The sequence below is a fragment of the Falco naumanni genome, chromosome 5 (assembly GCF_017639655.2).
Source record: "Falco naumanni isolate bFalNau1 chromosome 5, bFalNau1.pat, whole genome shotgun sequence".
Taxonomy (NCBI): Eukaryota; Metazoa; Chordata; class Aves; order Falconiformes; family Falconidae; genus Falco; species Falco naumanni.
Genome location: NC_054058.1, coordinates 6,557,476 through 6,584,379, shown reverse-complemented (window position 1 = coordinate 6,584,379; position 26,904 = coordinate 6,557,476). Strand labels below are relative to the sequence as shown.

General features: G+C 45.7%; 2 protein-coding genes across 12 annotated transcripts in view; both read left to right on the top strand.

The window, feature by feature from the left end:
- Nucleotides 1-17,327, top strand: part of GRAMD1C (GRAM domain containing 1C) — a 53,039-nt gene extending 35,712 nt beyond the window's left edge. For 3 of the 4 annotated variants that reach the window (XM_040596791.1, XM_040596789.1, XM_040596792.1), the window contains exons 9-18: nucleotides 322-481; nucleotides 7,284-7,430; nucleotides 8,203-8,321; nucleotides 9,472-9,614; nucleotides 11,320-11,423; nucleotides 12,092-12,271; nucleotides 13,799-13,856; nucleotides 14,364-14,474; nucleotides 15,334-15,439; nucleotides 17,105-17,327. In XM_040596791.1, the coding sequence (XP_040452725.1) occupies nucleotides 322-481; nucleotides 7,284-7,430; nucleotides 8,203-8,321; nucleotides 9,472-9,614; nucleotides 11,320-11,423; nucleotides 12,092-12,271; nucleotides 13,799-13,856; nucleotides 14,364-14,474; nucleotides 15,334-15,439; nucleotides 17,105-17,182 (1,206 nt within the window). In that variant the 3' untranslated portion in view covers nucleotides 17,183-17,327. The remainder of the gene's footprint in view (nucleotides 1-321; nucleotides 482-7,283; nucleotides 7,431-8,202; nucleotides 8,322-9,471; nucleotides 9,615-11,319; nucleotides 11,424-12,091; nucleotides 12,272-13,798; nucleotides 13,857-14,363; nucleotides 14,475-15,333; nucleotides 15,440-17,104) is intronic. The other variant, XM_040596790.1, reaches the window with a different exon arrangement.
- A 1,064-nt stretch (nucleotides 17,328-18,391) lies between these two features.
- Nucleotides 18,392-26,904, top strand: part of ZDHHC23 (zinc finger DHHC-type palmitoyltransferase 23) — a 13,626-nt gene continuing 5,113 nt past the window's right edge. Inside the window, exons 1-6 of one of the 8 annotated variants that reach the window (XR_005828236.1) lie at nucleotides 18,392-18,545; nucleotides 18,759-19,460; nucleotides 20,171-20,338; nucleotides 21,164-22,061; nucleotides 22,167-22,251; nucleotides 23,313-25,964. Coding sequence is in view for 3 of the 8 variants with exons in the window: in XM_040596796.1 (XP_040452730.1) it covers nucleotides 18,439-18,545; nucleotides 18,759-19,460; nucleotides 20,171-20,338; nucleotides 21,164-21,431 (1,245 nt within the window). In the remaining 5 variants the exon portion in view is untranslated. Of the gene's footprint in view, nucleotides 18,546-18,758; nucleotides 19,461-20,170; nucleotides 20,339-21,163; nucleotides 25,965-26,904 lie in introns of those variants that run through there. The other 7 variants (XR_005828234.1, XR_005828232.1, XR_005828233.1 and 4 more) reach the window with 7 other exon arrangements.

Below are 26,904 nucleotides of genomic sequence, written 5' to 3'. Positions count from 1 at the left end.
CCAAACAGTGCAGGTGGGTGCAGAGGGTCTGGATAGGGAGTAAACTGTCCCCTTTAATGCAGCTCTTGGTATCAGAACAGTAAGTCTGCCCCTTGTCACCGGGGTAAAGTGAAAGTTTGAAATAAAGAGGAAGGGATGCTGGCTGGGGTAGGGGAACAGGGGAGAAATTAGTGCTCGCCTGGTAATTCAGCAGGTAGAACTTGTGGCTTCCTTTATGTGGCTTTCTTTGAAAGTAACTCTTTCTGTGTCTCTTTTAAGTATTACTTAGTGATTACTGATGCTTTGTTATTTAGGTTTTTTTTTTCCTCTTGGTTGTTTCAGGTGGAGGAGTCCACAAGTGAGAAGCAAATAAAGAGCCCTCTTCTATCTTCAGAAAGAAAACCTGTTAAGCTACTTAGGAGCAGGTCTTTAGAAAAGTCCTTGGACCTCAATGAGAATGAAAATCTTACAGAGAAGAGCAGTGCCTCAGATAGTGAAGAAGGTAAATAACAATTGGGAGCTGAAGACAACCTGACTCTGGTGTTCCACCTCACTTGTGGAGCAAGTTAGAGAACTTTCTGATGTTATGAAACTTGTTTGCTCATTTGTTTCACAGAATTGCAGCAAAAATATCTTTGTATCTTAGTTTCTGAGGAGGAAAAAAGTTCTGTTGAGGGTATTTAGAATGAAAAATTGGTTTTGCTTTTTCTTCTTTCGGTGGGTAAAGAGTTGCTAACAGCTTAAACTAAAAAAAAAAGTTTCTTGACAACATGGTGGCATTTGTTCACTTTCAGTGCTTTCTCAGGCATTTCAAATACTTCTTTGTTTTCATGTCTTGGGAACTGAGAGGAAACATTTCAGATTGTTCTTCAGTTTCTGAAAGATTCCCCCCACCTCCTCCTTTACACTTCTACTTTAAGTCATATGGGCTTCATTGTTGTTGAAGGAGTAAACTGAGGAACTCGCTGAAAGTTCAGGCAAGACAACTTCCCAGTGTTCAGGAGAGTATTGTGCGTATTCTGAGTCTGGTCTAAAGATGAATAATCTCAACGTGTACCTTGGAGCAGATCACACTGTGTGCCACCAGAGTTAGTATCTTGATGGATCCTAATACACCATCCTCATAACTCATACCTTGTTACCCAGTACAAGATGAGAAGAAACTCGGATGCCACAGTAGTGTAGAGATTGTAACTTGGCTGTTAGGTGCTTTCTTTCCTCTTCTCACTGTAGGAGAGAAAAGCATAGCTGTATGTCTGAGGGGTTTTGGTATAAACATTTTTGCTGTGTTCTGGGGAGACAGTAAAAGCCGGAGTGTGCCTCCTACGCAGGCTGGATGACAGTGAGACTCGTGCTGAGGTCTGTGGGTGCTTGTTATGTGGTCCCACAGTAGCCTCTGACAAGTTCTCGCTCTCTAAGGTGAACTTTTAATTTACTGTGGGGAACTTTTCTGTGCCAAAGGGCCATAGTTGTTCAAACAGTTCACTGAAGCTGTGGTGAATGTTCTGTTAAATATCCCAATTTTGGACTCTATAAATGCTTTTAACATAAAGTGTGCACAACCTGGATTGGTTCCAGAGTTGTATGGTGATGTGCAAATGAAAGGCAGAAAAGCTCAACAGTCACAGTGTGCTCAACGGCTGCTGAATGTTTCTTTCATACACAAGGAGATAACTTACCCTCATCACCTCTTGGCAGGAATAGAACAGCTCAGTTAACTGAGGCCAGTTCTTAATCTAGCTGAGAAATTTTACATCTCATCCTTTCAGAGTTAGCAACTAAGTTGCTTGAAGGTGTCATTGTGTTGGGATCGCTGAGGTGTCCAGGAAAGCTTTACAAAGTCATGGATTGGATTGGCTGCCTGCAAGTTGTGTTTGTTGCCTGCTCACGTACTTTATATGCAATTAACTTGCCTTTCGCTCACCCAAACTGCTTCTGTGTTCGCTTGAGTTCAGATTCGACTCAATGCATGTCAGGTTGTATCATTTTTGTGAACATACCTACTTGAACAGGCTGCTGTTCATGCCATACTCCTACACACTTAACAAGCTTCACAAATTAATTGTTTACTTCATTACAGGTATGTCTTTTAGAGCAGCAGAAAGTTTTGGCCTTTGGATGGTTTGGGTATCTTGTAGTTTTCCTGTCCTCTTAAGTAACATATCTCTTCTGTCCTGGATTTTATGGCAAAGGTCTCCAGTGAAACCGAAAACAGTCCTGGTGTCTTTCATGCTGCTGTTTGCCAAAACAATAGTAGTAAATACTCCATCATCCCTGCATTGGTGATGTTGAGTAAATAAAGCATATTGAACTGGAGATGCTTCTTTAATAAAAAGAGAACCAACTGCATGCTACTTTTCTTACTTATCCTCCCTCCCCCAAGACTAGTCTTTTTTTATTCAGAGCAGGATTTTCTAGTCTCACAACATTAATCTTTTGTCTCTGATTCCCTTCTTCATGCTTAGAATTTTTCTTCTGTTTCTCTGTCTGTTTTCCATTGCAGTTGCCCCATACTCTTACAAGGTGAATTCCTTCATGCAAAAGAAACTAGCTTACCTACATGGCAAAGGTTTACCCATGCGATTAATTTCTCTTGTGTCCTCTGGCTCGTACTCAGGCTGCCCATGGAGGTGTCCTGGCAAATAAGGTGAGGGGCGAGCTCAAGACTGTTCTCCAACTCCAGGTCCACCTGACACACGGAAAGCTGGAATGCCAGAGCCATAGCAACACTAGTTCCCTTGCCCTAAGCAATTCTCACATTGCTTACTTGGGGGGATGGGTGTGTGTGTCTCACTGTGCACCATTGGCCTGTTGATCTGCATCTGGATGCTTTGGTTTGGTTTCATAAATTGGAGTATAAATCTCGAGCCACGACAAACTTTTGGCTAAGCTAAGAATTAGTATTTGCGGTCTTGATTCTAGATTTTAGGAAACAAATTTTAGTTCAAACACAGAATATCTATTTGCAAAATAGAGCCAGGAGATTCTGAATTTCCTTAAATGAGACTTGTATGTAGGATTTGTTGTGGGTTTGTGTTTTGTGGTTTTTTTTTGTTTTGTTTGTTTGCAGTGACAATGTTCAGCAGCATAAAATAATTCAAAGAAAGGTGCGAGCAGGGAATTGGCAAAGTCTTTTCTGTTAAAAGCTTTACTCTGTATGGGGATATCCTAAATTCCTGATCTTGCATAACTTGACAGACATACTGTATTGTTTCTATTTGTACTAATTACCTTAAATGTGTGGTCTGCAGGAGAGCATAACTGCCTGCACTGTAGTGCTGCGAGATGGGTACAGTAGTGGCTTGACTTTCCTTGCAGGTGGGGATGGGATATAAGAGGTAAAAATGTTTGAAATGCAGGGTGGTTGAAATTACTTCAGCTCTGTTTTGGTGGAGTTTTGCCCCCTTAAGATATGAAATTTTGTCCATACAATGTATGTGAGGCAGAGTAGCCCTGTTACCTTGTTGGCATTGTAATCAAAATATTGAATGCACATGTTTTGTTGACTGTGTAAGTACAGTTTATTTGTTGTTTTGGGGTTTGGAGGATGTATGTTTGAGTTATCTAAAGGCATAAAATTTGGGATTTTATTGTGCGTTTTTTTTTTATCTTGTGAACTAGAAAAAGCTAGTATCGTGACAGTACTCACTTGGTTACCTCCTCAAGTTAATTTTATACTTTTAAAGTACAGGAGTGCTTTGATAATGGTTAATGTTGCTGATGCAGCCTTTAAGTGGGTTCTGGAACATGCTCGCTCTAGGAATTGGCTTCATTGACTTGATTTCAGGTGTATCAGGTTAAAGGCTCCTTACCTGCATATTCTTCATGTAGTGTGCAGTTTTTCCCCATCCCTGGTGGCACAGAAGTCCTCAGCAGTGGATTTGCATACATACATGGTTTTTTCCCCCTCCTGATCCTCCCTCTACTCTGTGGAGTGGAAAAATCAGCCATCTTATTAATTTGTTTGATAGCCTCTGCTCTTATCAGTTCAGCTTTAATTTGTTTGTGGTGTGCATTTAGCTTCAAGCTGTTAGTTGTTAATGGGAATTTTAAAAACAATTTCTTTCCTGCTCCCTTTCCCCTCCTCCAGTTTTCTGTCTTTCTCTTACACTGCAGATGTTTTCAAACCTCTGCAATCACTGCTGTATAATGGTATTATAGTCAAACATTATTTCATAGCTTGCCTTGCAGCAATGAAAGTGACCTTATGAAGTGCAAGGCAATGGTGGGGGAGGGAACAGACTTGCTGTCTTCAGGCTGAACCAGGATACTCTGGGTAATATGCTTACTTCTGGATTTTTGGGTCCCTAGGGATCCTAACCTGAAGTCTGAATAATCTCATGTTCTCTTATCAGACAATAGCTCCAATTCATCTATACATATATTCAGGCTAAGAGAGTTAGTGGCTGATAATTTCATAGTGCTGAGTTGGAACAGCATTAAAAGTTAAGGAGTTAAACTGATATCTAGATACCTGCACGAAGCTTTTCTTCATAAACAGTATTTCTAAGCTAGTCCTAGGTAAAATGCTTGATGTTGTTCTAGTATCGAGATAATAAAAGGCAGGTAGGCTTACCTGTGTGAGTTAAACCAAACAAAAACAATAGACAAACACGCCTGTTCGTTTGTAGCAGAGACAATTGGTTAAAGCTTTCTGTTCTGTTCAAAATGCAAGCATGTAAACTGTACGCTTATTCTTTGCTATGCTGCTGTTTCTGCTCGCTGCTTCATCTAGGGTTTCTACAGGTAAATTCTGAGAAGCCCAGATGGAAGTGACTTGAAGCTTGTCAAGCTCTTGATGTGTGCAGTGACTTGCTTCCACAGATGTGAAACTCAAAGCAGCATTCATACATACATGCACCTTCCAGGCCTATCGTCTGAAAGATTTCCAGGCTTTCTGGAAAACAGCTGTTTGAATCCTAGCATCTAAAGTGTCTGAGGGGCCTGATATATTAACCCAGTTTCAACTTGGATTTTCTGAAAATACCGCTTTATGCAGTAACGTGATTTTAAATCTGTTTTTTGTTTCAAGAGCTGAGAGGGATGGTGAGTAAAAATGTATTTCTTAGTAGATACTCTGATGCACTTGGCACTCTCGTTGGCGTTTTGTTATTAGAGATATGACTAGATAGCTGATTTACCTACGCTATTTCTAATGGGAAATTTTCTATAGACCCATGGATGCTCTTGCTTAAGACTCAGTACAAGGAGGACAGACTTCATGCTTGAAGTCGGTAGCAAGGTCTGCACATTTAGGTGATAGTGCGTGGGCTTTGTGCATATCATAAGTGGCTGTGGCTTACCTAATTACCTCACATCAGCAGAAACACAGTAGCTGTCCTTGGGCATTTCAGGTGAACATAATTTGTATTGTTTAGCTAAGCCTCGCTGGGGCATAAGTAACTTGTATTATTTTGTATTTGCTAAGACATATACAAATAGCTGTCAAAACTTATCTGATGCATAGTTACTTGATCATGTATCCAAGCCTTTGTATTTTATTTATTCTTTTAAGTGGTAGCAGATGCCTTGGGCATGTCAAGGTTCAGCTGAGTAAGGCTCAGAGTAACTAAGTTTGAACGACGTGGTATCTGACTCCATGCCTGTTAGCTGATGCCAGCAGGCAAAGGGGATGTCGGCATCAATACCTGAATCTTCCTGTCTCTTGGTGAAAGAGGAAGTGAGGAGTGCACTCTGAGAAATCTGTGATGTTGGTGTCTTGTTAGCTGAGGTCAGACTGCATTTTGCTGGAATTAGGTTCAGCCCCGAGAGGAAGTAGAGTGATCATAAGCTGAAAACCCAGGCTGAATTTCTGGCTTCCCACAGAGTGTTTCAGCACAGCAGAATCTGCATTCTAGCATGTAATGACTGCATATTGTCTGGTTAAATGGGCCTCTTAAAACATGTGCTTGCTTTTTGTCCTACCTTGCAATTGTATAGACTTGCAATTGCATAAGCAGAGCATGATGTGGGAAGGAAGCCCACCTCTTGTGCAAGCATGAAAATATGGCACTCATGCTTCACTTTTGGCGTCCTATATAGAAACCTGGTTAGATCAAAGAGAACATTTTTTGGAGGCAGATATATAACAGGGACTTTAGCAGCCTAGAAGCAGTAATAGGGCAGAAGTCTGCTTGGAGTCAGAAGTGGGTTTCGATGGGGACTGTTGTGTTGTGGTGTTTAGTTGCTGCATTTGCATTTATCAATACTGACTGCCACCAAGCAGTAACGTTTTAAGTCCTATAATCTTAGCCTATAGGCAGCTTGTCAACTACAGCTTGATATGCAGGCCACCTTTGCACTGGTGGCTGGCACTAACCTTTGCTAGCTCTGAGCATTTTAGTTGCATCGGTTGACTTCTGCCTTCTGCTGCAAGATTCACTTTCAGGCTTCTTGTTTCATGTTAGTAATGTGTAGGAGAAGGGCGTGTGTGTTTGGTTTTTGACGATTATAGCTTAGGGTGGACTTGTTTCTAAAGCGTAAGCAGATGGAGTTGGGGTTGACAGAAGAAACTGCTTGCCCTCCAGGATTATAATTCTATCCCTTATCTCCTGGAAGAGTGGCTGAGGCAACCACGAAGCTGAGTCATGCCAGCAACCAACAAGAAGCAGAAATAGCAAGGATCAGTGCTGCAGCTACAGCATGCCACTGGGTGCTTGGTGGTTTTGAAACAGGGAACGGCGATTAAGCATCTTGGTGTATTTTTCAGGACTGTAAAACGGAGCAGGGTACCTCTTGTGTTCCTGTTATAAATAGGTAGAGAGGTAGGAGCAGTTTGAGGAGCTGTCTGGGAATTTACCTGGCCTCATAGACTATGGACACTGCCGGCATTACAGATGTTAAAAGCAGAATTCTGAAACTAGCCACAATAAGAAACCTGCTATGGTTTTGCTGTCCTGCTTGCTCTGCGCGTGCCCTTTGTACAATAGGCATACATATTAGTGAAGATCGTGGTAACTTCTTACCTTCTCCAGTCTTTGCTGTAAGATTAGTAGAAAATGGAAGGCAAAACTAAAGGGATGGTACCGTGTGATGTTCATTTACCAATTTATATTTGCACAGGGAAATGGGGGGCGGGGATGGGAAGGGGGGGGAATGTGTTTGAAGATCAGTTCTGGACTTTGCTCCTGAAGGTAACCTACCTACCAAATGATGTGCTGCTATCGCTACTGGGTTTCCGAGAGTGAGAAATGAATGCTGGTGCAAGCTTGGGAAGGGTTTGAGTTGTAACAAAGCTTAGAATATTATAAAGCTTCTTCATAATACTGTTCTGTTCCTAACTTGATCTCTCTGCCTTTCCTTAGCAGTGAAGGAGACTGTCCCTGAGAATGATCTCTATGGGAGACTTTTTATAAACAGAGTTTTCCACATCACTGCAGACAAGATGTTTGAAATCCTTTTCACCAATTCTCACTTCATGCAGAGGTTTCTCAATTCCAGGAGCATAGTAGGTAATACACTCTTCTCCCTTCTGTCCGTGTTGCAAATTACCTTGAAAATTTCAACCTCTGGGAAACATTAAATAGGGCTAAGTTGAATTTTAAGTTTCTCCTTGCTTTAAAAGTATTTCGAAACTTGAAATTTTCACTGAGAGAGGATATTTAAAGCTAGCCTGTTGTTTCTGTAGATCAGTCACACTTTGGAGTAAAAACCTCGTTTCAGTGCACTACAGAACCGCACCTGAATACCTGCATTTTGGGTAGGCCTTTAAGTTGGTGCATTTTGTGGGGTATTTCTGATTGTGTCCCAGAAACAGTGAAATTTGTGTGGCTGGCACATGGGCAAAATCATTGCATCCTAAACGATACTCACAGGCTTTAATTTTCTGGATGAGTAAATTTTATTCACTGAGATCATAAGGACAGAAAATTGAGTCAAAAAGGGTAATATTTATTCAGTGTCAGCTTGGAAGGCACAGTGGCAAAAGCTTTTGATAATGCTAAGTGAATCTATTCAAGTTTAAGCAGATGGGAAATTACATATTTTCATATAATTGCTTACTCTATTCCCCACCCTCAAGTCTCTTTCAGTAGACTGGTTCAGCTATGTAGTGCCTCACCTTTGTTCATCAGTGAACTATTTTCTGTTTTTTCTGAAAAAAATACAGCCATTTGGAGTTGGTTTTCTCACCACCACTGTTCTTAAACTGTTAAGATATGAAAGGGCAGAGGTAACGCCTTTCAGGTAATCTGCATGTGAGACTTTGCATAATTTCTCATCCAGATGCTGTATCAACCCCTTGGAATAGAGATTCCAGTGGCAATCAGTTGAGGACTTTGACATACACTGTAACGATTAACAATCCACTTTGTGGGAAGTTCACGACTGCAACTGAGAAGCAGGTACTGTGTGCACGCACGTGTCTGCCTGGTGCCGTTTTAAGGCGAGGGAGAGGTCAGCCCTATGGTCTGTCAGAGGTCTGACCATGGATTATGGTTCACCAAGCTGAATATGGATCTGCAGTTTAAATGTAGCATCTCTAAGGGTAGCTTGCTGCCCCTCTCGCCATTAGTGTGCAAATGCTGATGAAATCAGAGGCTTTCTAACCGTACAGATGCCTGTAAACTTCTCCCACAAAGCCTGTGGGGAAAAATATTTACAACTCTTACGAACTGGGAGGTGAAAAGATGTAATGAAAGGCCTTCAGTGTCAACTTCTGGGCTCCCCACTATGAGAGAAAGAGATGGAAAGAGTCCAGTGAAACACCACTAAGATGATTACAGAACTGGAGAATCTTGTGTGAGAAATGGCTGAGAGCTGGGACTCTTCAGCCTGGAGAAGGCTCAGCAGGAGATCTTACAATATATAGTATCTGAAGGGAGAATGCAAAGAAGACTGAGCCAGGCCTTCACCACCAAAGGCCACACCTTTCAGTGGTTCCCAGTGTCAGGACCAGAGGTGATGGGAAGAAACTGAAACACATGTGGCACCCCTGAACGTCAGGAAACACTTTTTACTGTGAGAGTGATGGAGCACCAGAACAGGTTGTCCATAGAGGTTGTGGTGTCTCCTTCCTAAGAGGTATTGGAAAGCCACCTGGACATGGTCCTGGGCAACCAGCTCTAGTTGGCCCTCCTTGAGCAGGGTTCTTGGACAAGACGACCACCAGAGGTGCCTTCCAATCTCAACCATTCTGTAATTTTGCTTTGGGAAGGGTCTTACAGGTCTGTCTCTAAGAAGAGCTGTGATCAGGAGTCAGTGGCCAGCCTTGTATCTGGTACTTGAAATGGCACTGGGGAAGTACTGCCGCTGCCTGTGTTGGCTCTAGTGGGAGGCATCTTCTTTTTCCCCACCCCATCTACACTTGCTGTTCTTAACCGCATTTTATTGTGATTGTTCAGGCTTTCTCCTTACTCCAGTTCACCTGGAGTTGATTTAGCCTAAGGAATTCAGGCAGAAAGGTGGTGGGTTGGTGGTGAGGGGAGTGGGACCCAAAAAAAGCAACCAGATACCATGAATATACCTTCTCATTTTTATTTTTTTTTATGGTAGATCCTGCATAAGCAGAGCCAGAAAGGTCAGTCTTATCAGGTGGATGCTGAGGTACTGACCCATGATGTCCCCTACCATGATTACTTCTACACTGTGAACAGATACTGCATCAGCCGCACATCCAGTCACAAGTGTCGATTACGGTGAGCCTGACTGGTGCACAGTGGGAGGGGAGAAGCCAAGGCACGTATGTTACGGGTTGGTGAAGTGTGCTTATCAAAAGATCTGCCAACAGCGTAGAGAAGGTCAGTTTCTCTTGAAGTTGGGGATCTCTTCTGAAAAATAAGCTTGGTTTATCTCATCACGTGTATGCTGTGCTTGGGTCTCATTAATGCAGCGATAAATGAACTCTTATGTTGACTCTGAGGTACAGAACTTGTGTCCAAGACTGAAGTGGGCTCTGACCACCTTGCGTTTTCATGTGCAGCTGGGTGAGTGGGATAAATTGGAACTGCCCGAGATGTTTTGTAACAATTTCCCAGATACCCTTGTTAAGGGCCTGCAGGTGAGGGTGATTTCACAGGAAGGTGCAGGGAAGAGGGAATGTACCTACTTTTGCAGGGAGGGCACTGGAGAAAATTTTGACTTCATTATTAAACTCTACCTAGGTAGGGGAGTCTTAAAAGGCACTTCCCTTTCCCTTCCCACTTGTTGAAAACACCTGAAGTGATGAAGTTCCATGTTCAGTGCATTTGTGTTACTTTCTGACTGTAATCCTTGGTAGGTTTTGTGCTCTCTTTAGTAAGGCCTTTTATTTCAAACTTCATCAGTACCCAGGAAAGGTAAGCAAGCCTGGATTTTATCCTGGTTTATCTCAGGCTATAAAAGTGCTGAAGACTCCCTCTCTGCTGGGAGAAGGGAAGAGAAAGGTCCTTGAAGAACTGTTCTGGATGATATTTTTTTTTTTGAGTCATTCTTCCTTGTTGAGAGCTGTATTTATTTTGTGTGAGACACATAGTAACCCTATGGTAAGAGCAAAAACCTAGGTTTCAGTATGGTGTATAAAGCATGTATGGAACAGAAGGTGCATGATGGTGTTACAGCTGTCTTTGTACTGTGTTTAAAATGGCTCAGAAGCTATTTGAATGATGCTGTTTGGTTAGACTAGAAAGACAGCAGGCTTACTGATTTGGATGATTATTTGAAAACACTGAAAAAAGCGTATTCTAGGATGGTCAGCATTCTTGACTTAAATCAAAACCACAGGCTCTCCTTTTGTCCTTTATGAAACGCTTTGGGACTCATTCAGCTGTTAAAGCACCCCTCTGGAGGGTTCTACTCCATTTTATTTTTATTCTGGAAGCATTATTGATTAGCCTTGACCTGGGGAACATGAGGTAGGAATGCCACTTCCCCTCTGTCACGCTCACAGGAAGACAGGTTTTAATTTCTGTCTACCCAGGGTAGGATCTAAGCACTTGATGTGTGATTGGTGATAATGAATTTCACCTGCTGCCACTGCGATGCCTGTGTAATCCATTGTGTATACACACAGAGTAAAAAACAGGACTCTGATCTGAAAGCCTGAAGCTTATTTTAAACATGTTAAAAATGAGAACACTTCAGAGGAAAGAAATTCTCTGCTAGTCTGAGTGTGAAGGAAAACACCAAAATGTTTCCCATAATTTGGACATTCTGATGTGCTGAGGCTTTAGCTAGATACCTTGTCTTTGCTGCTGTGTGTCTCTTGCCTTGCTTCAGCATCAGAGCTACCCAGGTGGAAAGCCAAGGCAGTTCCAGCTGGTATCTCAGTTTATGGATGTAAGCTAGAAGCCTCCTTCTAATGAGGGATTTCTGCTATCACTGCTACCTAGAAGAGCACACTCACTCTTGCATTCTGTTTATCAGGGTTTCTGCAGAAGTGAAGTACAAAAAACAGCCTTGGGGCCTTGTCAAGTCTGTAATCGAGAAGAATACCTGGGGAGGCATACAGGAAAATTTCAAACAGCTTGGTGAGGCATTTTCTTCTTTGTGCTGGAGTAAGAAGGTTACGTTTCCTACGTATGTTTTCATGTCTCTAACTCTATTCCTTAAAGGATGGTTTGAAAAGGAGGCAACACCAGAGGAATCTTGAAGTCAGACGTTCCTGACGTCAGTGTATCTGCCAGTTTCAGGGTGTAAAAGAAGCCTCGTGGCTTCATGCTAATGAGGAGCTCTTGTATACTTTGTCATAATTGCTTTCTGAAGGAAACATGAGGAGCAGTGGGAAAGCTGTTACTCTCAGCTGCATGTGCCTATCTTTAAGCAGTTCCTTGATTGTGGGTATGAGAGGAGAAGCAGTGGCACTTGGCAGGCTCCCTGGCTGTGTCTGTTAACAGCCTGGCCAGCCGTGGCTGCAGGCTCACAGTCTAACACAATTCCTAGTCTCAGTCTAACGGTGTCTTGAAGTGCTGCCTAACGTATCGTTAAACAATCCTGCATAGGCTGGATATACACTGTATCTGAAAAGCGTACAAAGGGCCCTCTAGCAAATAGGACAGCAAATCAAGGAGTACATCTACTAGAAGGTGTGCTTACTCCTCTCACTGCCACCCTCCGTATCTCTCAATTCAAGTCTTCAGTGCTAGGCTTTTCAGCTTTCCTTTTGAAAGTTTGGTAACCTTATTTTTTTCCGCTGTAGAATCAGATCTCCTAATGGAGGAATATGCAATTAATCAGTCTATAGAAGACTCTGGAAAACTAGTTGCCCTGAGACGAAGACGACGCACTTTACACCGGAGTCTGGCAGAATCACTTCCCAAACGTTCTTCCCAGCACTCTTCTGGTGACATGGGAGTGGAGTCCCAGAGCAGCATAATAGGTAGGAATCTTTATATCGAGTCTTTTCAAAAGGTGTGTTCAAGAAAGCTTAACTCTTAAAGTAGTGCATGAGTGACACTTGCATGTATGTTACACTCATTGCCTTTATCTAATTGGTGTGATAGCAGATGCTTTAGTGTGTTTGAGCTTGCATAAAATAATTGGAGCATCCGTAGTTGCTTCTATGATGAGTATATCATAAAATCAAACCTAATCTCACCTTCTGTTTTTAAAACAAACAAACAAAAACCAACTAAAACCCAAAATGCTGCACTGTACCTGCACAGGATTGAAAATGAGATGGGACCAGAAAGAAATTTAACCTGACTTTTGTAAGGTTGCTGAAAAATGGCTTGATTTCTCCAAATAACAGCACGCTCCAGTCATGAGCTGATTAAACTTTGTCACTCACCTCTTGGACTTTTAATCTCCTTGTTGGGGTGTTTTTATGCTTCTGTAACTTGTGGGTCACTGAAGCATTTCTTACAGTTCCACTGCCCCTAGGTGTGACAGGCTTGGTCACTAGCATATACAGTATTAGCTACACCTACAGAGATGAGGAACATCTGTGTGTGAACGTGTAGCAGAGAATGGTGGGTTTCATGCCACAAGATGAATTGTACACGCTGAAGTAGGAGCAAGTGCTCTTTCCTAAAGTGGGAGACAACACTGAGTATAGTACCGAGAGAACATCTGGATCACCAGCATGTGTAATGGGCTGTTCACCTAACTGAGGTTACTTCCTGATTACTTAATTTTGCTACTGCTGCTCCATGTTTTCAGGTGAGCGTGTCTCTGTATACGCTATAGCGTTCATGTATGCCCTTTGCCCAGGGCAGGAAACACGAATGTAAGGAACTGTTTGAGAGGAACGGGTAATTATATTTAAAGATCAGCCTGCCCACTGTGGTAGGTGATCGCTGCTCCGTCTGGAGAGGACACGCACGCTTCCTCAGCCTCACTAGCGTCTGATCTCTGTTGCTTGATGACTAGGAGGTGCTCTTTCAAAAGTTTGTCTTCAGGTCAAAATATAAACCAAGCCAATAAGGATGGGACAAGTTACAGGAGAAGCTCGTTTGACACTAGTTATCAGAAAGACTAATAGGGGCAGAAGAGCAAGCAAAAGAGCCATTTTGCAGCCTGTCTCTGCTTGTGTGTGGCTAGCAGCGTATGTGCTGAATGGGTGTTGGTAATGGATGGACTGTAACCTTCTCAGGCTGTCTAGGTTTAATGTGAACATGCCCCAGTGCTGTTCCCCACCCCCCGAGTACTGGGGTAGGGAGAATCCTGCTCCTGCTGGAAGAGCCTGACTGTCCAGCTGACTTATCTGACATGACTGCAAAAACACGTCTGCGAATGTTGGAGATGATCCTGTGCACCCACATGATCTGGTAGTTGGTTTTTTTTTCCCCATCAGCAGCTGTTGAGCTGTTCTGTGTTAAATGTTGGGCACTGACATGTATCTGCAAGCATCCTTTAGAAATGTGCTTCAGTACTTTTTAACCTCCTTCTCTTCCATGCCCTATAGGAAGGAAAAGAGATGCTGTAAGTAGGACCACCACGATCATTGTAGTAATGAGTGTCTTGTAAGTACTCACTTGCATTAAAATATGGTTTGACTCGAGCTCATCTTGTCTTTGTCTGTCTGTACCTCCCTTGCATGTTAACGTTGCATGTAGCATAATAACCTAATTTGAATGGAGCACCCTGGTATAGGAGGGGAATGGATTAACTTGTGAAGTGACACAGAATGAAAATGCTGACTTGCCAAGCTAGTCTGCCTTGCAGATTTACTTAGGTCTGATCCTATTACAAAAGAAATATCTAGAATTTACGCATTAAAACACAAGTTTTAAAAGTTCCAACAGGAGACACTGTTGTCATTCCTATTGGTTGCTATTACATAGCTTAACGCTTAGAGTTGTCTGGATAGATGTTTATTTTCAGTATAGCACAGCCACAAACCTTTGGGGTGTGTTTTCCTTCCAGAAGGCTTCTCTTTCCTTAGCTGTTTTTAGCCAAGACATTGTTTCTGTATCATTGCAACAGGAACTGTTACAGGACCTGATTTTTTTGTTCTCTTCTTTCTACAGTTTGCTGCTCTTGGTCTTGCTGAATATAACACTGTTTTTCAAACTGTCAAAGATAGAGCATGCAGCTCAGTCTCTCTATCATGTCCAGCTTCAGGAAGAAAGCTCTTTGAAGTAAGTTGAATTCACAGACTTTGCTTTCTTTCTTTCTTCCTCAGCTTATGTGAGAATCTGATCTAAAGAAATGCATTTTAAACAATCAAACTTGAGGGTAAGTTTTCAAAAGCTGCTGCGGCTTGCTGCTTTTCTGTGGTCTGTGCTGATATCCAGTGACATGTCTGACTACATCTTGCAGAAATAAATTTCTCCTTTGACAAGCTGTTTTTTGGGAGTGTTAACCTTAGCTTGCATATTATCACCCTGCTGTGACTCATCTTCTGTGAATATCGTAGTGCTGATCGCAGAACCGAAGCATTCACTTCATCTTGGGTGAACCAGCATGGTCTCAAATGTAATGTTAACAATTCATTTAGCTTTTTTAGCCTGTTCCTGTGACTCTTCTGCTAAATCTCCTCTCCCCCTCAAACTTTTGTGTTAGGGGGTGCCTTTTGTATTCAGACACGTGAAAAAGGCTCAGATGTTGCTTCCTCTCTCAAATATGTGATCAACAAGTCTGAAAACCATAACCTGATCTTGAGTATGGAAGTGGTGTGGTGACCTTCCGTAGAGATTATCTCAGAACTGATTAGAGTAACTTTCTTCATAAGAAAGATCTTGCTTTCTGAAGTGTGAGAACTTACGTTGTAGACTTAATGCAAGCATGTTTGTTCTTGGTGGCTGTTGTCTACAAAGGTCTGAGGCAGTATCTTCAAGGCAGTGAGGATCAAAATTCACCTGCAGGCAGCTTTTTATGTGGCTTTTGGAAAAGGATGCTTTTAGCAGTGGCAGAGCAATGGTTGCAGAGAGCAGTTGCTTTTAGAAAGGCATGGAGGTGCTTGTTTCATGTTTCTAATGTGATCTCCATCTCTTTCAGCATATCCCCAGAAATGGTATCAAAAGAGGAGATCCCTCAGTATGATAAGGAACAGGTTAAGCATGTGAAGGGAGTTTTAAGAGACTCAATTGAAATGCTTGAGCAGGTAGGTCTGCCAGTCTTTCTTGGTGATATTCTTCTTACTCAGCAACTCAAGCTTTCTTTCTCCCTTATGCCATCATAGCTTTTGTTTGGTGTCTTCTGGTGCTAACTAAAGTTTTCTTGACTCCTTAACCTGTTTTGTCCTAGGCTTCAATTTGGCACATAGGCAATGCTCATGTTTCTGCTGTTTTGGGTTGTGGTGGTGTGTTGTGGTTTTGTTTGTTTTTTTTTTTTAACTAAGTTTAAATACTCATGTCAATTTTCTTAAACCTGTCAAGTACATGTATTGATGAGATGTGTTGATGCAGTTCTGAATCTTGACAAAGCTAAGATTGGAGTAATTCAAAACAGATCCTCTCTTCTAAGAAGACTCAAACCACAATTTTTAAGTGTTTGCGCATGTCATTATGAGGCGGCTTCATGCAGGTTTATCCTGGTTTTTGCTCCTCTAGATATTGGTGAGAGTTTCACTTAGCCTTGACATCAATGGGCCACCTAAGCTCCAGTGAAAAATAAATACATTCTACAGACCATATGTTTCTGAAAGGTTCCATGGCTGTGGAGTTAATCCTCCTTAGTAACTTACACTTCCAGGCTCTTCATACCACAGATGATATATAAAAAAAAAAAAAGTTGAATACTGTTGTGTTTCTCTGATCCTGAGGTCCAGGACTGGAAAACCCCTAGGCTGAAATTTCAACTCAGTAAGTGAAGGGACAGTAAATACTTTTTTTTACTTATAACCTATGAATGTTCTGATTTTAAGTTCTTTTATTAAATCCTAAAATGTGACAGAAGAAATTATTAGATTAGGAAAGCTGTGGGGGAGTTCACATGTACCTCTATCCATCACCACTTTGCTCTGTGTTCTCCCACACAGTAAAGGAGGGTAGAAAAAGAAGCCATTTCTTACATTCCTTGTTCAGAGGTGTCTCTGCGCACAAAATTGCCATTAATCTATTAACCATTTTGATCACAGCTTGAAAAAGCTTCCAAATGCTGAAAATTTCACTGTAGAAATGAATTTCCTGGTTTCCATGCCCTTTTCATTTTCTCTGCTTACTACCCAAACAATTACTAATTCTGAAGTGTTAAACTGTTTTTTGAACACGCAGAGTGGGGAAAAAAAAAACCCACCAAAAACCCAAACCCCCACAACTTTAAAAAAAAAAAAAAGTGAGAATTCAGTCACCTTTTTCATCCCAAATAACACATGGAAATAATAACGTGTCTGGAGGTCATGACACATCTTAGTGCCTGTTACCTTGGGTTTTCTGACGGTTGTCAATCTAAACATTTTGTGCACCAAAATGCACTGGAAAGGGCCAAGTATTAAAAGAAAATTCATGCTTTGCTGCTGTATTCCTTAAGAGTATTTGCTATGAACATTTAACTGTGACTAAAAATGAGTGGGATGGCTTTTTTTCTGCACTGTTGTCTGGTGAGGTGTTAAGACTTTATCACACTGGACTGTTGGTAATTACGAACTCCGGAGTGCAGCTGTTAGAGCACAGCACAGGAAGGCAACTGCTAATAGAAACGGGGAAGGAAATTGCATGAAACCCTTAAGAGAAAAGGAGGAGGGAGACATTGTTTTGCTGATGTCCTTCACCCATGCAGGAGACTAACCGAAGTAATTGGGTGGGGTGTGATGGTTGTATCTTGGCAGCTGAAGATCTCCCTTTCCATGCTCCAAAGAAGCTTTGACCACTTGAACAGGACACAGAGCGGCAAGACTGAGAGTTAATACCCACAGCAGCCTTCCCTTCAAGGAGTCGGAAGAACGGCTCTGTGTCTGAGGACTTGCGGGGTAGGGATTGTCACTGTCACCTTCGGACTCTTTACCATTTGGCTGAAAAGCTGCACAGAATAAAGGTTTCTGGAAGAAGTAAGTTGGGTTCTGCATTCCCGTAGCGTGGTGCTCTCTCCTGCCAGCCCCGTGTCCTGCAGAGTCTCGCTCGCCCACCGGCAGCGCAGGGCTTTTGGACCCCAGGCTGCGTGTGCTGCAGGTTAAGGGAGCTGCAGGCTTTTGGAGGAGGGGAGAGCACCCTCAGCAGAGCGGGGTCACAGCCGTTTAGGTCAACCTCCAAAACTACCATCAAGCAAAGAGTGCTGTGGAGAGAAGGCACAGGCAGTGGTTTCACAGCCACGGCATTTTTAGGTGCGTGGGGTTTTTTTTGTTTTTTGGTTTTTTTTTAGCCATGGAGACCCTGTAAAAACAAGTCACCGTCTTTAAGGATGAATATTTTGAAGATTAATTAAGCAAACAGGAAAATACTGGATACAGCTCTGCTACCTCTCCCGCGTGCCGCCAGCAATGCAGCCTGCTTATGCCGTGTGGCTGTAGCTCTCCCGGAGAAATTCCAGCCCTCGGTCTTTTCCCTCCGGCGGGGGCTGCTCAGCAGCTCCGGGGCGCTGTGCCCGCTGCCGGGGCGGCCCCTTCCTGCCTTCCCGCTGCTTCGAAGCAGCTTGAGGGACTGAAGATGAAAATAACGCAAAGCGAGGGAAGCGGCACCGTCCCTGAGGGCTCAGGGGGCGCGGGGGGGGCTCCCCGCGGTCATACAGCCTGCAGCCCCGGGGGGTGCCGGGGTCCCGGGCCGCAGGGCGGCCACGCGTGTCGCTGCTCCGTCCCCTCCGTCCCGCCCGCGGCGGGGAGGCGGGGCGGGCTGGGGACGACCCCGCGGCCGCCACCTGTTGCGCTGGCCCTTTAAGGCAGGTGCCGCCGCGTCACGGGCAGTCCCGCCCCCCCCGGGCGGGCATTGGGCTGTTCCGCCGTCAGGTGGACGGGCCCGGGGCGGGGGGGTGTCCCTCGCGCCCCCCCCCCCCCCCCCGCACCCCCGCCGCGGCGTGGGGCGCGGGCGGCCAATGGCGGCGGGGCTCCGCCGGGGGGGCGGGGCGCGAGGTACCTGCGGCGGGGAGGGGGCGGGGCGGCGGCGCTGGCGGGCGGGAGCCGCGTCCCGCGCCCCGCGGCGGCTGAGGGGCGGGCGGCGGGGAAGGGCGGCCATGGAGGAGCCGCTCTGCTGCTGCGAGTACGTGGACCGCAGGGGCGAGAGGAACCACCTGGCGGCGTGTTGCTGCGACTGCGAGGACCTGGACGAGGGCTGCGAGAGGTGAGGGCGCCGCCACCCCCGGCGGGGCCGCCCGGGCGGGCCCCTGGCCTCGGCTGGCGGGAGGGAGGGACCCCGGGGCAGCGGCGCTGAAGGGAGGGCAGCGGGGGGGTGCGGGTCGCCCTCGGGCAGCCGGGCGGGGGCCGGGGAAGGGCCGGGGAGCGCGGCTGCCCGCCCGGCCGCCCGCCAGCCGGTGCCTGCGCTTCCCCCCAACAGGTGGCTGACGTGCCGGTCGCTGCCGCCGGGAGCTCTGGGGAGAATCGCCGACACGGTCGCGGACCGGGTGCGGGTCCCCTGGTTCGCAGGGGCCGTGAAGGTCAACGTCAGCCTCGTGCCGCCGCTGGTGCTGCTGCCCGTCTTCCTCCACATCGCCGCGCTGCACTTCCTGCTGGGGCTGGTCATCCTGACATCCCTGCCCGTGCTGGCGCTCTGGTATTACTACCTCACCCACAGGAGGAAGGAGCGGACTCTCTTCTTCCTGAGCCTGGGGCTCTTCTCCCTGGGCTACATGTACTACGTGTTTCTGCAGGAGGTGGTTCCCCGCGGCCGCGTGGGGTATGCCCAAGTGGTCGCTCTCACCTGTGGGGTAATTCTTATGCTTGCAGCTCTGTCTCGAGCCAAGAAGGACCCCGGCTACCTCCCCATCCCAGCAAGCAACGAGAAGGTGTCGCACCAGGGTTTGCCCAACAAGAGTGTTAGAGGGAGCTCCAACGGGCTCCATGGCGTCACCTCCTCAGGAGCCGCTAGCAGCCGTGCTGTGAATGGGGAAGCCAAAGGCTATTCCAGGCTGTCAGCTGAGGAACCAGAAGGTGTGAAGAAGGACTGGTGTGCTAAATGCCAGCTGGTCAGACCTGCCCGAGCAGGGCACTGCCGGCTCTGTGGCCGGTGCGTAAGGAGACTGGACCATCACTGTGTCTGGTAGGTTTTGCACTGCTGAAGCTATACGTGCCCTCTCTTTCAAGTTCTCTCCCTTTTTAAGTTAGCTTCTTGTTTTTACAGTCCCTGTTGAATGGGGTTGCTGTTCTTATGTGCAGGACCTGGTGATGTCCTTTAAAACAGTAAATGTGCATTTACTGTATTAAAGAACAATTTAAAGAACTTTGTTTCTTGTAAGTGGGTTGACTCGATAGCTGATAACTTCTGCAGCGTACTTCAGAATTGCCTCTGGTTCTCTGCTGGTTTTCATTTGGGAGGATTTTTTGGGCCTGTGTTTTTGAGTGGCTTTTTGTTTTATTTTTTAGGCTCAGTCTCTGGAGCACTAGCAGTCTTGCAGTTAAATTGCATTAGTGCTCTCCTGGGGCAAGGGAGCCTAAAGCTGCCTGTCTGCATGCAGTACTGGAACCAAGCAGCAGCAGGGTATAGATGTGTCTCAGCAAAGGATACCATACTTGCTAACAGTTTGAGGCAAACAGTCTACTACTGTTGCCCTACTGGTTTATTGACTTGTGCCTATAACCTTTCCGTGAAAAAGCTATAAAGCTTCTTTGAATGTATTTCAAAGTTCTTAGCCTGTGTTGTATAGAAGCACCTTAGAAATTAGGTTCTCTTGACAGCTGGGGGAGGGAGCAGGAAAGAGAAGCCAGTTTCTTTTCTTTTTAAGCAAAGTATTCTCTTCTTTCCTTTTGGAGGATTAACAGCTGTGTAGGGGAGCAGAACCATCAAGCATTCATCCTTGCACTCTCCTTCTTCATGCTCACCTCAGTGTATGGAATTACGTTGACCCTGCACACCATCTGTAGGGGCCGAACTCCGTTTGTGGCATTGTTCTACTGCCCTGGGGCCTATTCTGACTACAGGTGAGATATTTGTCTGGGAGAGAGCTGGGGTGGGAACAGGCTTGGTCAGGCAGCTTAGTTCCTGTTCCTCATTCTGTGCTCTAGGCCAGTGGTGTTGGCTGTCAAATCTGACCAAAAAGTGCTCCTTAAAAAGCTCTGGAAAGCAGTGATGCATTACTGCTTTTGCCAAGGTGTGGAGCCTGAGACTCGGGGAGAGATCACCCTTTATTTGGAAGAAGTTGTTGGAGGAGCTGGGATTTGAAGTGCGTCTATTTTGTCCTATATAGACACGCCCTTAAATTTGTTTGCCCCCAGGTGCAGGTAATGGTCTGAACAGTCTGGAATCTGTGCTGTCTCTTCCCCTCATCCCTCACTGTTTATCAAGGGACTGTCCCACTGAGTTATCTGCTTAGAACAGACAGCGTTAATGTCTGGCAGGGAGGGCGGTGAGGAGCATCAGGCATGAGTTCAGAGACTAGCGCTACCACCGATGGGCAGAGTACACTAGCATGAGTGACTCTGCCCTCATGATCTGTTGAGTGTGAACATCATTGTGTCCTTAAATAAGGACCCAGTACTTTTACAACAGAAAGAGTAAAGAGCTAGGTAGTGCAGTAGCAATGTGCGAGAGTAGCTCTGGTAGTGCTAAAAGCTCTCATTAAGTAAGCCCTGAAGCCTTAATTTTGAGAAAGCCTTCAAGGATTATCTGATGAAAGCAGCAAAGTGAGATCACTGTGGCAGATGTAGACAGGGATTTGAAAGGATAGTGATTACCAGGGACAGTCATGCTAAAACAGCTGCTCCAAAACTAAATGGCTTCCTTCCCATCTTTTTCCCTGCTGCCAGCTCTGCTCTGTCGTTCACCTGTGTGTGGTACTGTGCCATTGTAACAGCTGGCATGGGATACATCCTCCTTATCCAGCTGTTGAACATCAGCTACAACGTGACTGAGAGGGAAGCTCGGCTGGCTCTGCGGGACAACACTGGGCGCAGGCTCCTGGGTGGGTTAGTGATAGACACTGGCCAGTATAACAGGGGTTTCCTATGCAACTGGGGCCATTTCCTGAGCCTGGGGTCTTCTCCTCCACAGCGCTCTGCTGAAGACATCGTGTGACACCTTTTTCTGTCGATGATGTTGACTGACTTTCTTTAGCAGGGGAACGGCCCCTTCCACTAGGACTCCCTCCTCCCACACACTTCCTTTGTGGTCGGTGTATGGGTTGCCTATCCCGTCACTGACAACATCAGAGGCTTTCCCAGGCAGAATGGTTCTTCGTGTGCTGGAAGCCAGCAATAGGATGCAGAAAGCAGTAAGCCATATGCACAGACCTAGAGAGGAGGAGCCTGATGCTTTTTCCACTGTCGGAAGCTTTGTGCAGCTCAGCTCGGCAGGAAGAAGAGCACAAGGTTTTGAGAACTTGAGTTTTCATTAGGTGTGAACCCTGGCATCAAGAGGAACCCACTGCTGGACTTCAGAGTGAGCACTGGCTCCTGCAGAGGTTAAGGAATCCTTGGCTCGTACCTGCATGTGGCATTTCAGAGATGTCAGGAGGGCGAACAGATAACAGATGGACCGCTGCAGAAGCCAGGCTCTTTGGCTAAAAGAGACCGTCTAGGCAGTCGCTGAACAGCTCCCTCCTCTCTGGTGCATTTTTAATTTTTATTTTTTCCTATCTTCTCTTCCATCCAGCTATATACATGCTTGTACTAAGTGCCTTTGTGAGCAACATTTCTGTAGGACTCTGTAAGTTCCCTTCACCTCTTAACCCATAAAGTTGTTATTCCATCCCCATCTGTCCGACCGGGTGAGAAGACACTGTCATCTTCAATCTCATCGTTCTTTCTGCAGGCTGGGTCTGTGTTGGTTTGAAGGCTTGGCTCATCTCCCTCAGAGTGTTTCTGCTCAGATTATGGATTGTGACAGGAGACAGCAGGTAACTATAGCAAGTAAGGAGGAGACATGTTGAAGCAACATGTAACAGTGGATGCTGAGGGGGAAACAAGAGTGCTGTCTGGTGTAACTGTAGCTTTATGGAAACTACCTTCCGCTCTCCGGCTATGGGAGAAGGGAGCCTGTGCGAGAGCAGACAGTTCTGCTAATAGCATTTTTGGTAGGTAGCATCTTGGTCTGTTGTGTTGCTAATAACACAGTGATCCTGTCTCCTCTCAACCCAGTCACTGTGGAGCTGCCTTACTGTAGATCTGCTTTTTCAAGCTAGGAAGCCAAGGAACAGTTCAGCCTCTGCGTATGTAGGGAGAGGATGTGTTGGAGCCATCTGTTTCTTGTGGCAGATGACCTGAGCTGGCAGGTGAATGAATGTATTATGTGTTCTGCAAGGATGCCACTTGTTCCTCATCTGCCTGCAACTGTACTATTGCCTGGGCTTGAGCTTCAGCTGAAATACCAAGGTTTTGGTGACGATGGTTTCTGGTTTGTGTGTGGGGGGTCTTTTTTTTTTTTTTTTTTCTTCTCCTTTTTTTTCCCCTTTTTGTTTTAAACCTTTTGTGTATGTTGTTGGCCCTTCAGTAATGTGAAAGGTCTAGCTGGAAAAGCCTGGGACCATGGCACAAGAGTTGGGCCTGAGATGCAGAAGCAGATGGAAGAGCCTTGTTGTAGCTACTGACGTTTTTAGATGTGTGCGCAGCATGCGCCGATCATAGCTGTGATGATCTGATGCCGCTTGTGTGGCAGGCAGCTGGGGGATGTTGGCTGAGTGATGCAAATGCACTGTGCGCTGCTGTGCATTATCTCTGAAGGATGGTGCCTGGTGCCAAAAGGTGAGAGGGTTGAGGGTGACTCTTGAGATCGCTGCCGTGACATCCTGATTATGTGTCCTTGTTTAAGGTGAAGAACCTGTCCCTCCTTGCACTGTTTGGTTTCCTCAAGTGGCACTTTCTATAACCAGCAGATAATTGAGGAGCAGCTGTACTTGGAATGTGGCTGTGCAGAAAGTTACTGAGTGTCCCTTATCTCCTCTTACCTCTCTTCATCCAGTGAGCAATCCTTTATATGGAGGCAAAGGGGACACCTCTCTTGCTTCCTGCCTCTAACCAAACACACCAAGATGTTTCTGGCTGCTTCCCTGGCCCTAGTGTGAAGAAAAGACACCCAGGCAGACTGTGCTATCTGTTCTTCTGTGACCTGACAGTTTGGAGCTTGGAGCCTGACCCTAGGAGTTTGAATTCACAGAAAGACGTTGCCTCCACATGAGTTGTCTGTAAATGTTCCTATGGCGCATAGGCGTTCTGTGGTGCTTGCTGAGATGAACTGGAGCTTGGCAACCCTGGAGACCAGGATGCTGTGGGCTAGCAGGTTTGTGATCTTCTCAGATCTCATCCCGCTGGCACTTGGGAAGATGAAGGCAGAATGACATCCTGGGCTAAACGAACCCCTGCAGTGGAGGTAGCCAACTCCTCTGTCCCTGTGAGCTACGTGGGCAGAAATCCTGCACCCGTGAGCTGGATAAGCTCTGGGAGTGTTCCCAGGCTTGAGGTAAGTGGTTTCTCAGCGTCCTGCTACCCCTGGCTGGGGGAAAGCAGCGCAGAGCAGATCGCGGGTCATTTCCCTGGGATTGCCTGACCCTGTTGGGCTCAGTCTCCTACGGGCAGAGACTGGTCACTGCTTTGCAGCCTGTCAGCGTAGCCTTATCCCTTGTCTCTTGGTGAGCTCTGGCATGGGAGATGTCATCTGAACTGCTTATACCGAGACCCTCGGAGTGGTGGCCTGCCAGGCAGCATGGGCTTTGGGGCATAGATTAGGAACAAAGGGCGCTGGACTAACATAACCGTTCGCTACCTTGGTCAAGCCCACTCCAGTATTGTGGGGGTGAAGTGCTAAAGTAAACTTTCTTTTTGCACTTGCTGCAGAGGGAACTGGAACCATTCAGGACGCGAGAAGTGTTGTAAGGCTGGGTATTTTAGGAGGAGGCTGCAGTGCTGATTCCCCAGCCAACGGGAAGTTCGCAGGGCTGTAAACTGCATAGCAGTGGTGACTTTTTCTTTAAGGACATGGCTCTTGTTTACCATTCTGGCTTCTTCCCCAGAGGACTTACCTTGTGAATGCCTTGGGAGATGGGAAGCATCAAGTAACAGGATATCTAAAAAGCATCTAAAAGGGTAGAGGAGTTGCGAGCTTCAGATACATACTTTGGAGCTTTCCTTTTAATAGCCCTAAGAATTAGCAAGACGCCCTTGAAGGGTAACAGTCCCTTTTGTACTTGTAGCAAGGGCAGACTGTTGTGATCTCTTGTGCACTAAAGGGACAATTTCTTTTCCAAGTATTTTCTTGCCGAGATTGTTGCTGGCCACACTGGTAGAAAAATGTTAAAACCTGGGCATCAGGTCAGTCCTTGGGCTCGCTGTGTTAGCAGCTGCCTAGATCCTTGCTGCCTGGGTGTTGGAGCAGTGGGAGCAGCCTGCCTTTGACAGGTGACTTGTGGTTCACGTGTTGTGGCCTTAAGGTAAGGACCAGTGCTGGACCAGTGTCTCACCTGTAAAACCATGTGCAGGTACCTGGCAGTCTAGAAGATGGTAAACCAGTAAAACAGTACTCTGCTGGCCCTTGGGAAGTTTCTCCCTAAGAGAAGAGGACCTAGAGCTGGTCAGAAGCAGGGAAGGATTTTGGTAATAGCTAGCCTTGAGGTTTCTCCGCCCAGACTTGGAAATTAGCTTATCCTGCTTTAGCCGTGACCTTTTAAAAGGTATTTGTTGTTTCACAATTAGTGTGGACTTCTGCAGGGCAACTCTTAAAGGGCCAGGGTTCTGATGTTGCTGCTGTTGTAGTGTTAATGCCCCCCGTGTTCAAATGCCAGCACCCTACTGTTTGGTAACTGTAAGAACTGTGCACCATTAGAGACACCCTGTAAACGGTGGCTTGGCACTCTTTAACTGTGTCTTCTGACATTGTGCTTTTTTTGTAGGCAAGTCACAGGTCCCCACATTGACTGTTTCTCCATTTAACTTGTCCTCAAATGACAAAAGTCACTGGTGAGCCTGAGTTGGCTCTGCTTGTGACTCCTAATCGCGTTTCAGCCGTCATGCTATGATGGTGCTTTTTTTTTCTTCAAAGTACGTTGCTTTCAAGTGTCTTAATGAAACCATTTGCTGTAAAATGTCTCCTGAAGATAAAATGGGTACTGCCTCACTGCCTAATGTCTTAATAATGTGCTTGGTTTTTTCCTTCTATATGAATGTATATTGCCTCATTAGGGCAGGAAGTGTGTGTGATTATGGATGTGTTTTCCTGTATTGCTTTCAGTGAAGAACTCTACAGTTTCCTAGGATTTTCTTCTGCTATCAGGATGTTTGTACAGCAGAAATCTTCCTGCAGACAGGTGAGGTTCTTTCTGAAATGTGGGAAGTCAGCCTCCCAAGATCTTGTCTTTATGGAACTTCTGTAATGATAATGTGAAGAATGATGGGCTCTGGAAGAACTGTCTGCCTTGGAGAATGGGTAGTTTGGGTTTGGGTTGTGGGTTTTTTTTCCACTCTAAGCTTTAGGAAGAGAAACTTTGTGAAACATATGTGAGCTTTGTTGAAAGGACTGGGGGGGTGTGTGTGTGTGCGCGCGCGCATGTGTCCATTTTGCATCATATTCAGTGTTTCCAAATGGATGCAATTATGAATCAAAATAAATTATTAGAAATGATCTGTGGAGTGGCCTGTTGATTTATGACAACACACTCAGCCAGGTCAAATGAACAAAAGCTGCCATCATCTCATGGCTATTTATCTGTGAGCTGAACTTGGGAATAAGGGAGCAACAGCCTACGGAAAAGCTAGGAAACAAGTGCTCTTCCAGTTCAGCAAGAGTTAATTTTTGGGTTTGTTAGTTCTCGATAGCCTGGAAACTAGGGATGTTCCCCCACAGTGGGGATCTGAACCAGGATCTTGCATCCCATGAGCAATCAATCCATTATGAGTGGCATCAGGCTCCCAGCCTGTTGTCCAGTGTCTGGCTTGCCCTCCTACACTTGCCCACACAATAGATCCAGAACCCCTAAAAGGAACAGTCTCTTAATTTAAACCCTCTTCTAAGCCATGTTTGGAAATGATGTGGATATTCTCTGTGCAGTGGGAAAAGATGTAGCCTTTGATTCTGTTGGTATATTGGGACATCTGCTGAAAGGCAAGATGACTTTCAATGAGTAGAATCACAGGTGCCTTTTGTTCCCAGAGCTCTGCTTTGATTTGCCTGGGTGGTACTTGCATCTGCTGTTCAGCTGTTTCTCTTTGAGGATTACTTTGCACTCGCTGACAACGAGGACCTTGCGGTAGCAGTGAGCCGGGCTTGTAGTTAGGTGAGAGCGGTGTGTGCAGAAAACGTGTCAAGACTTCTCACACGCCAGCAGCCACCAGCTTCGTTAACTCCAGTGCTGATGACAGGGTCACGTGAGACTACTGCCTCTCCCCAGCTCTTATTTTTTTTCCCCCCTTGCGGCTTGCCATGTCCCCCCGCACAGCGGGAGCATGCCTGGAGTGGCAGCTGGTGCTGGGGAAGGCCAAGGTGTGCTACTGCGGCCGGTGTCCGTAACAGGCCGGCCAAGATGCGAGCTGTGGATCAGCCCGCAGTGGTGTGTGGACCCGTC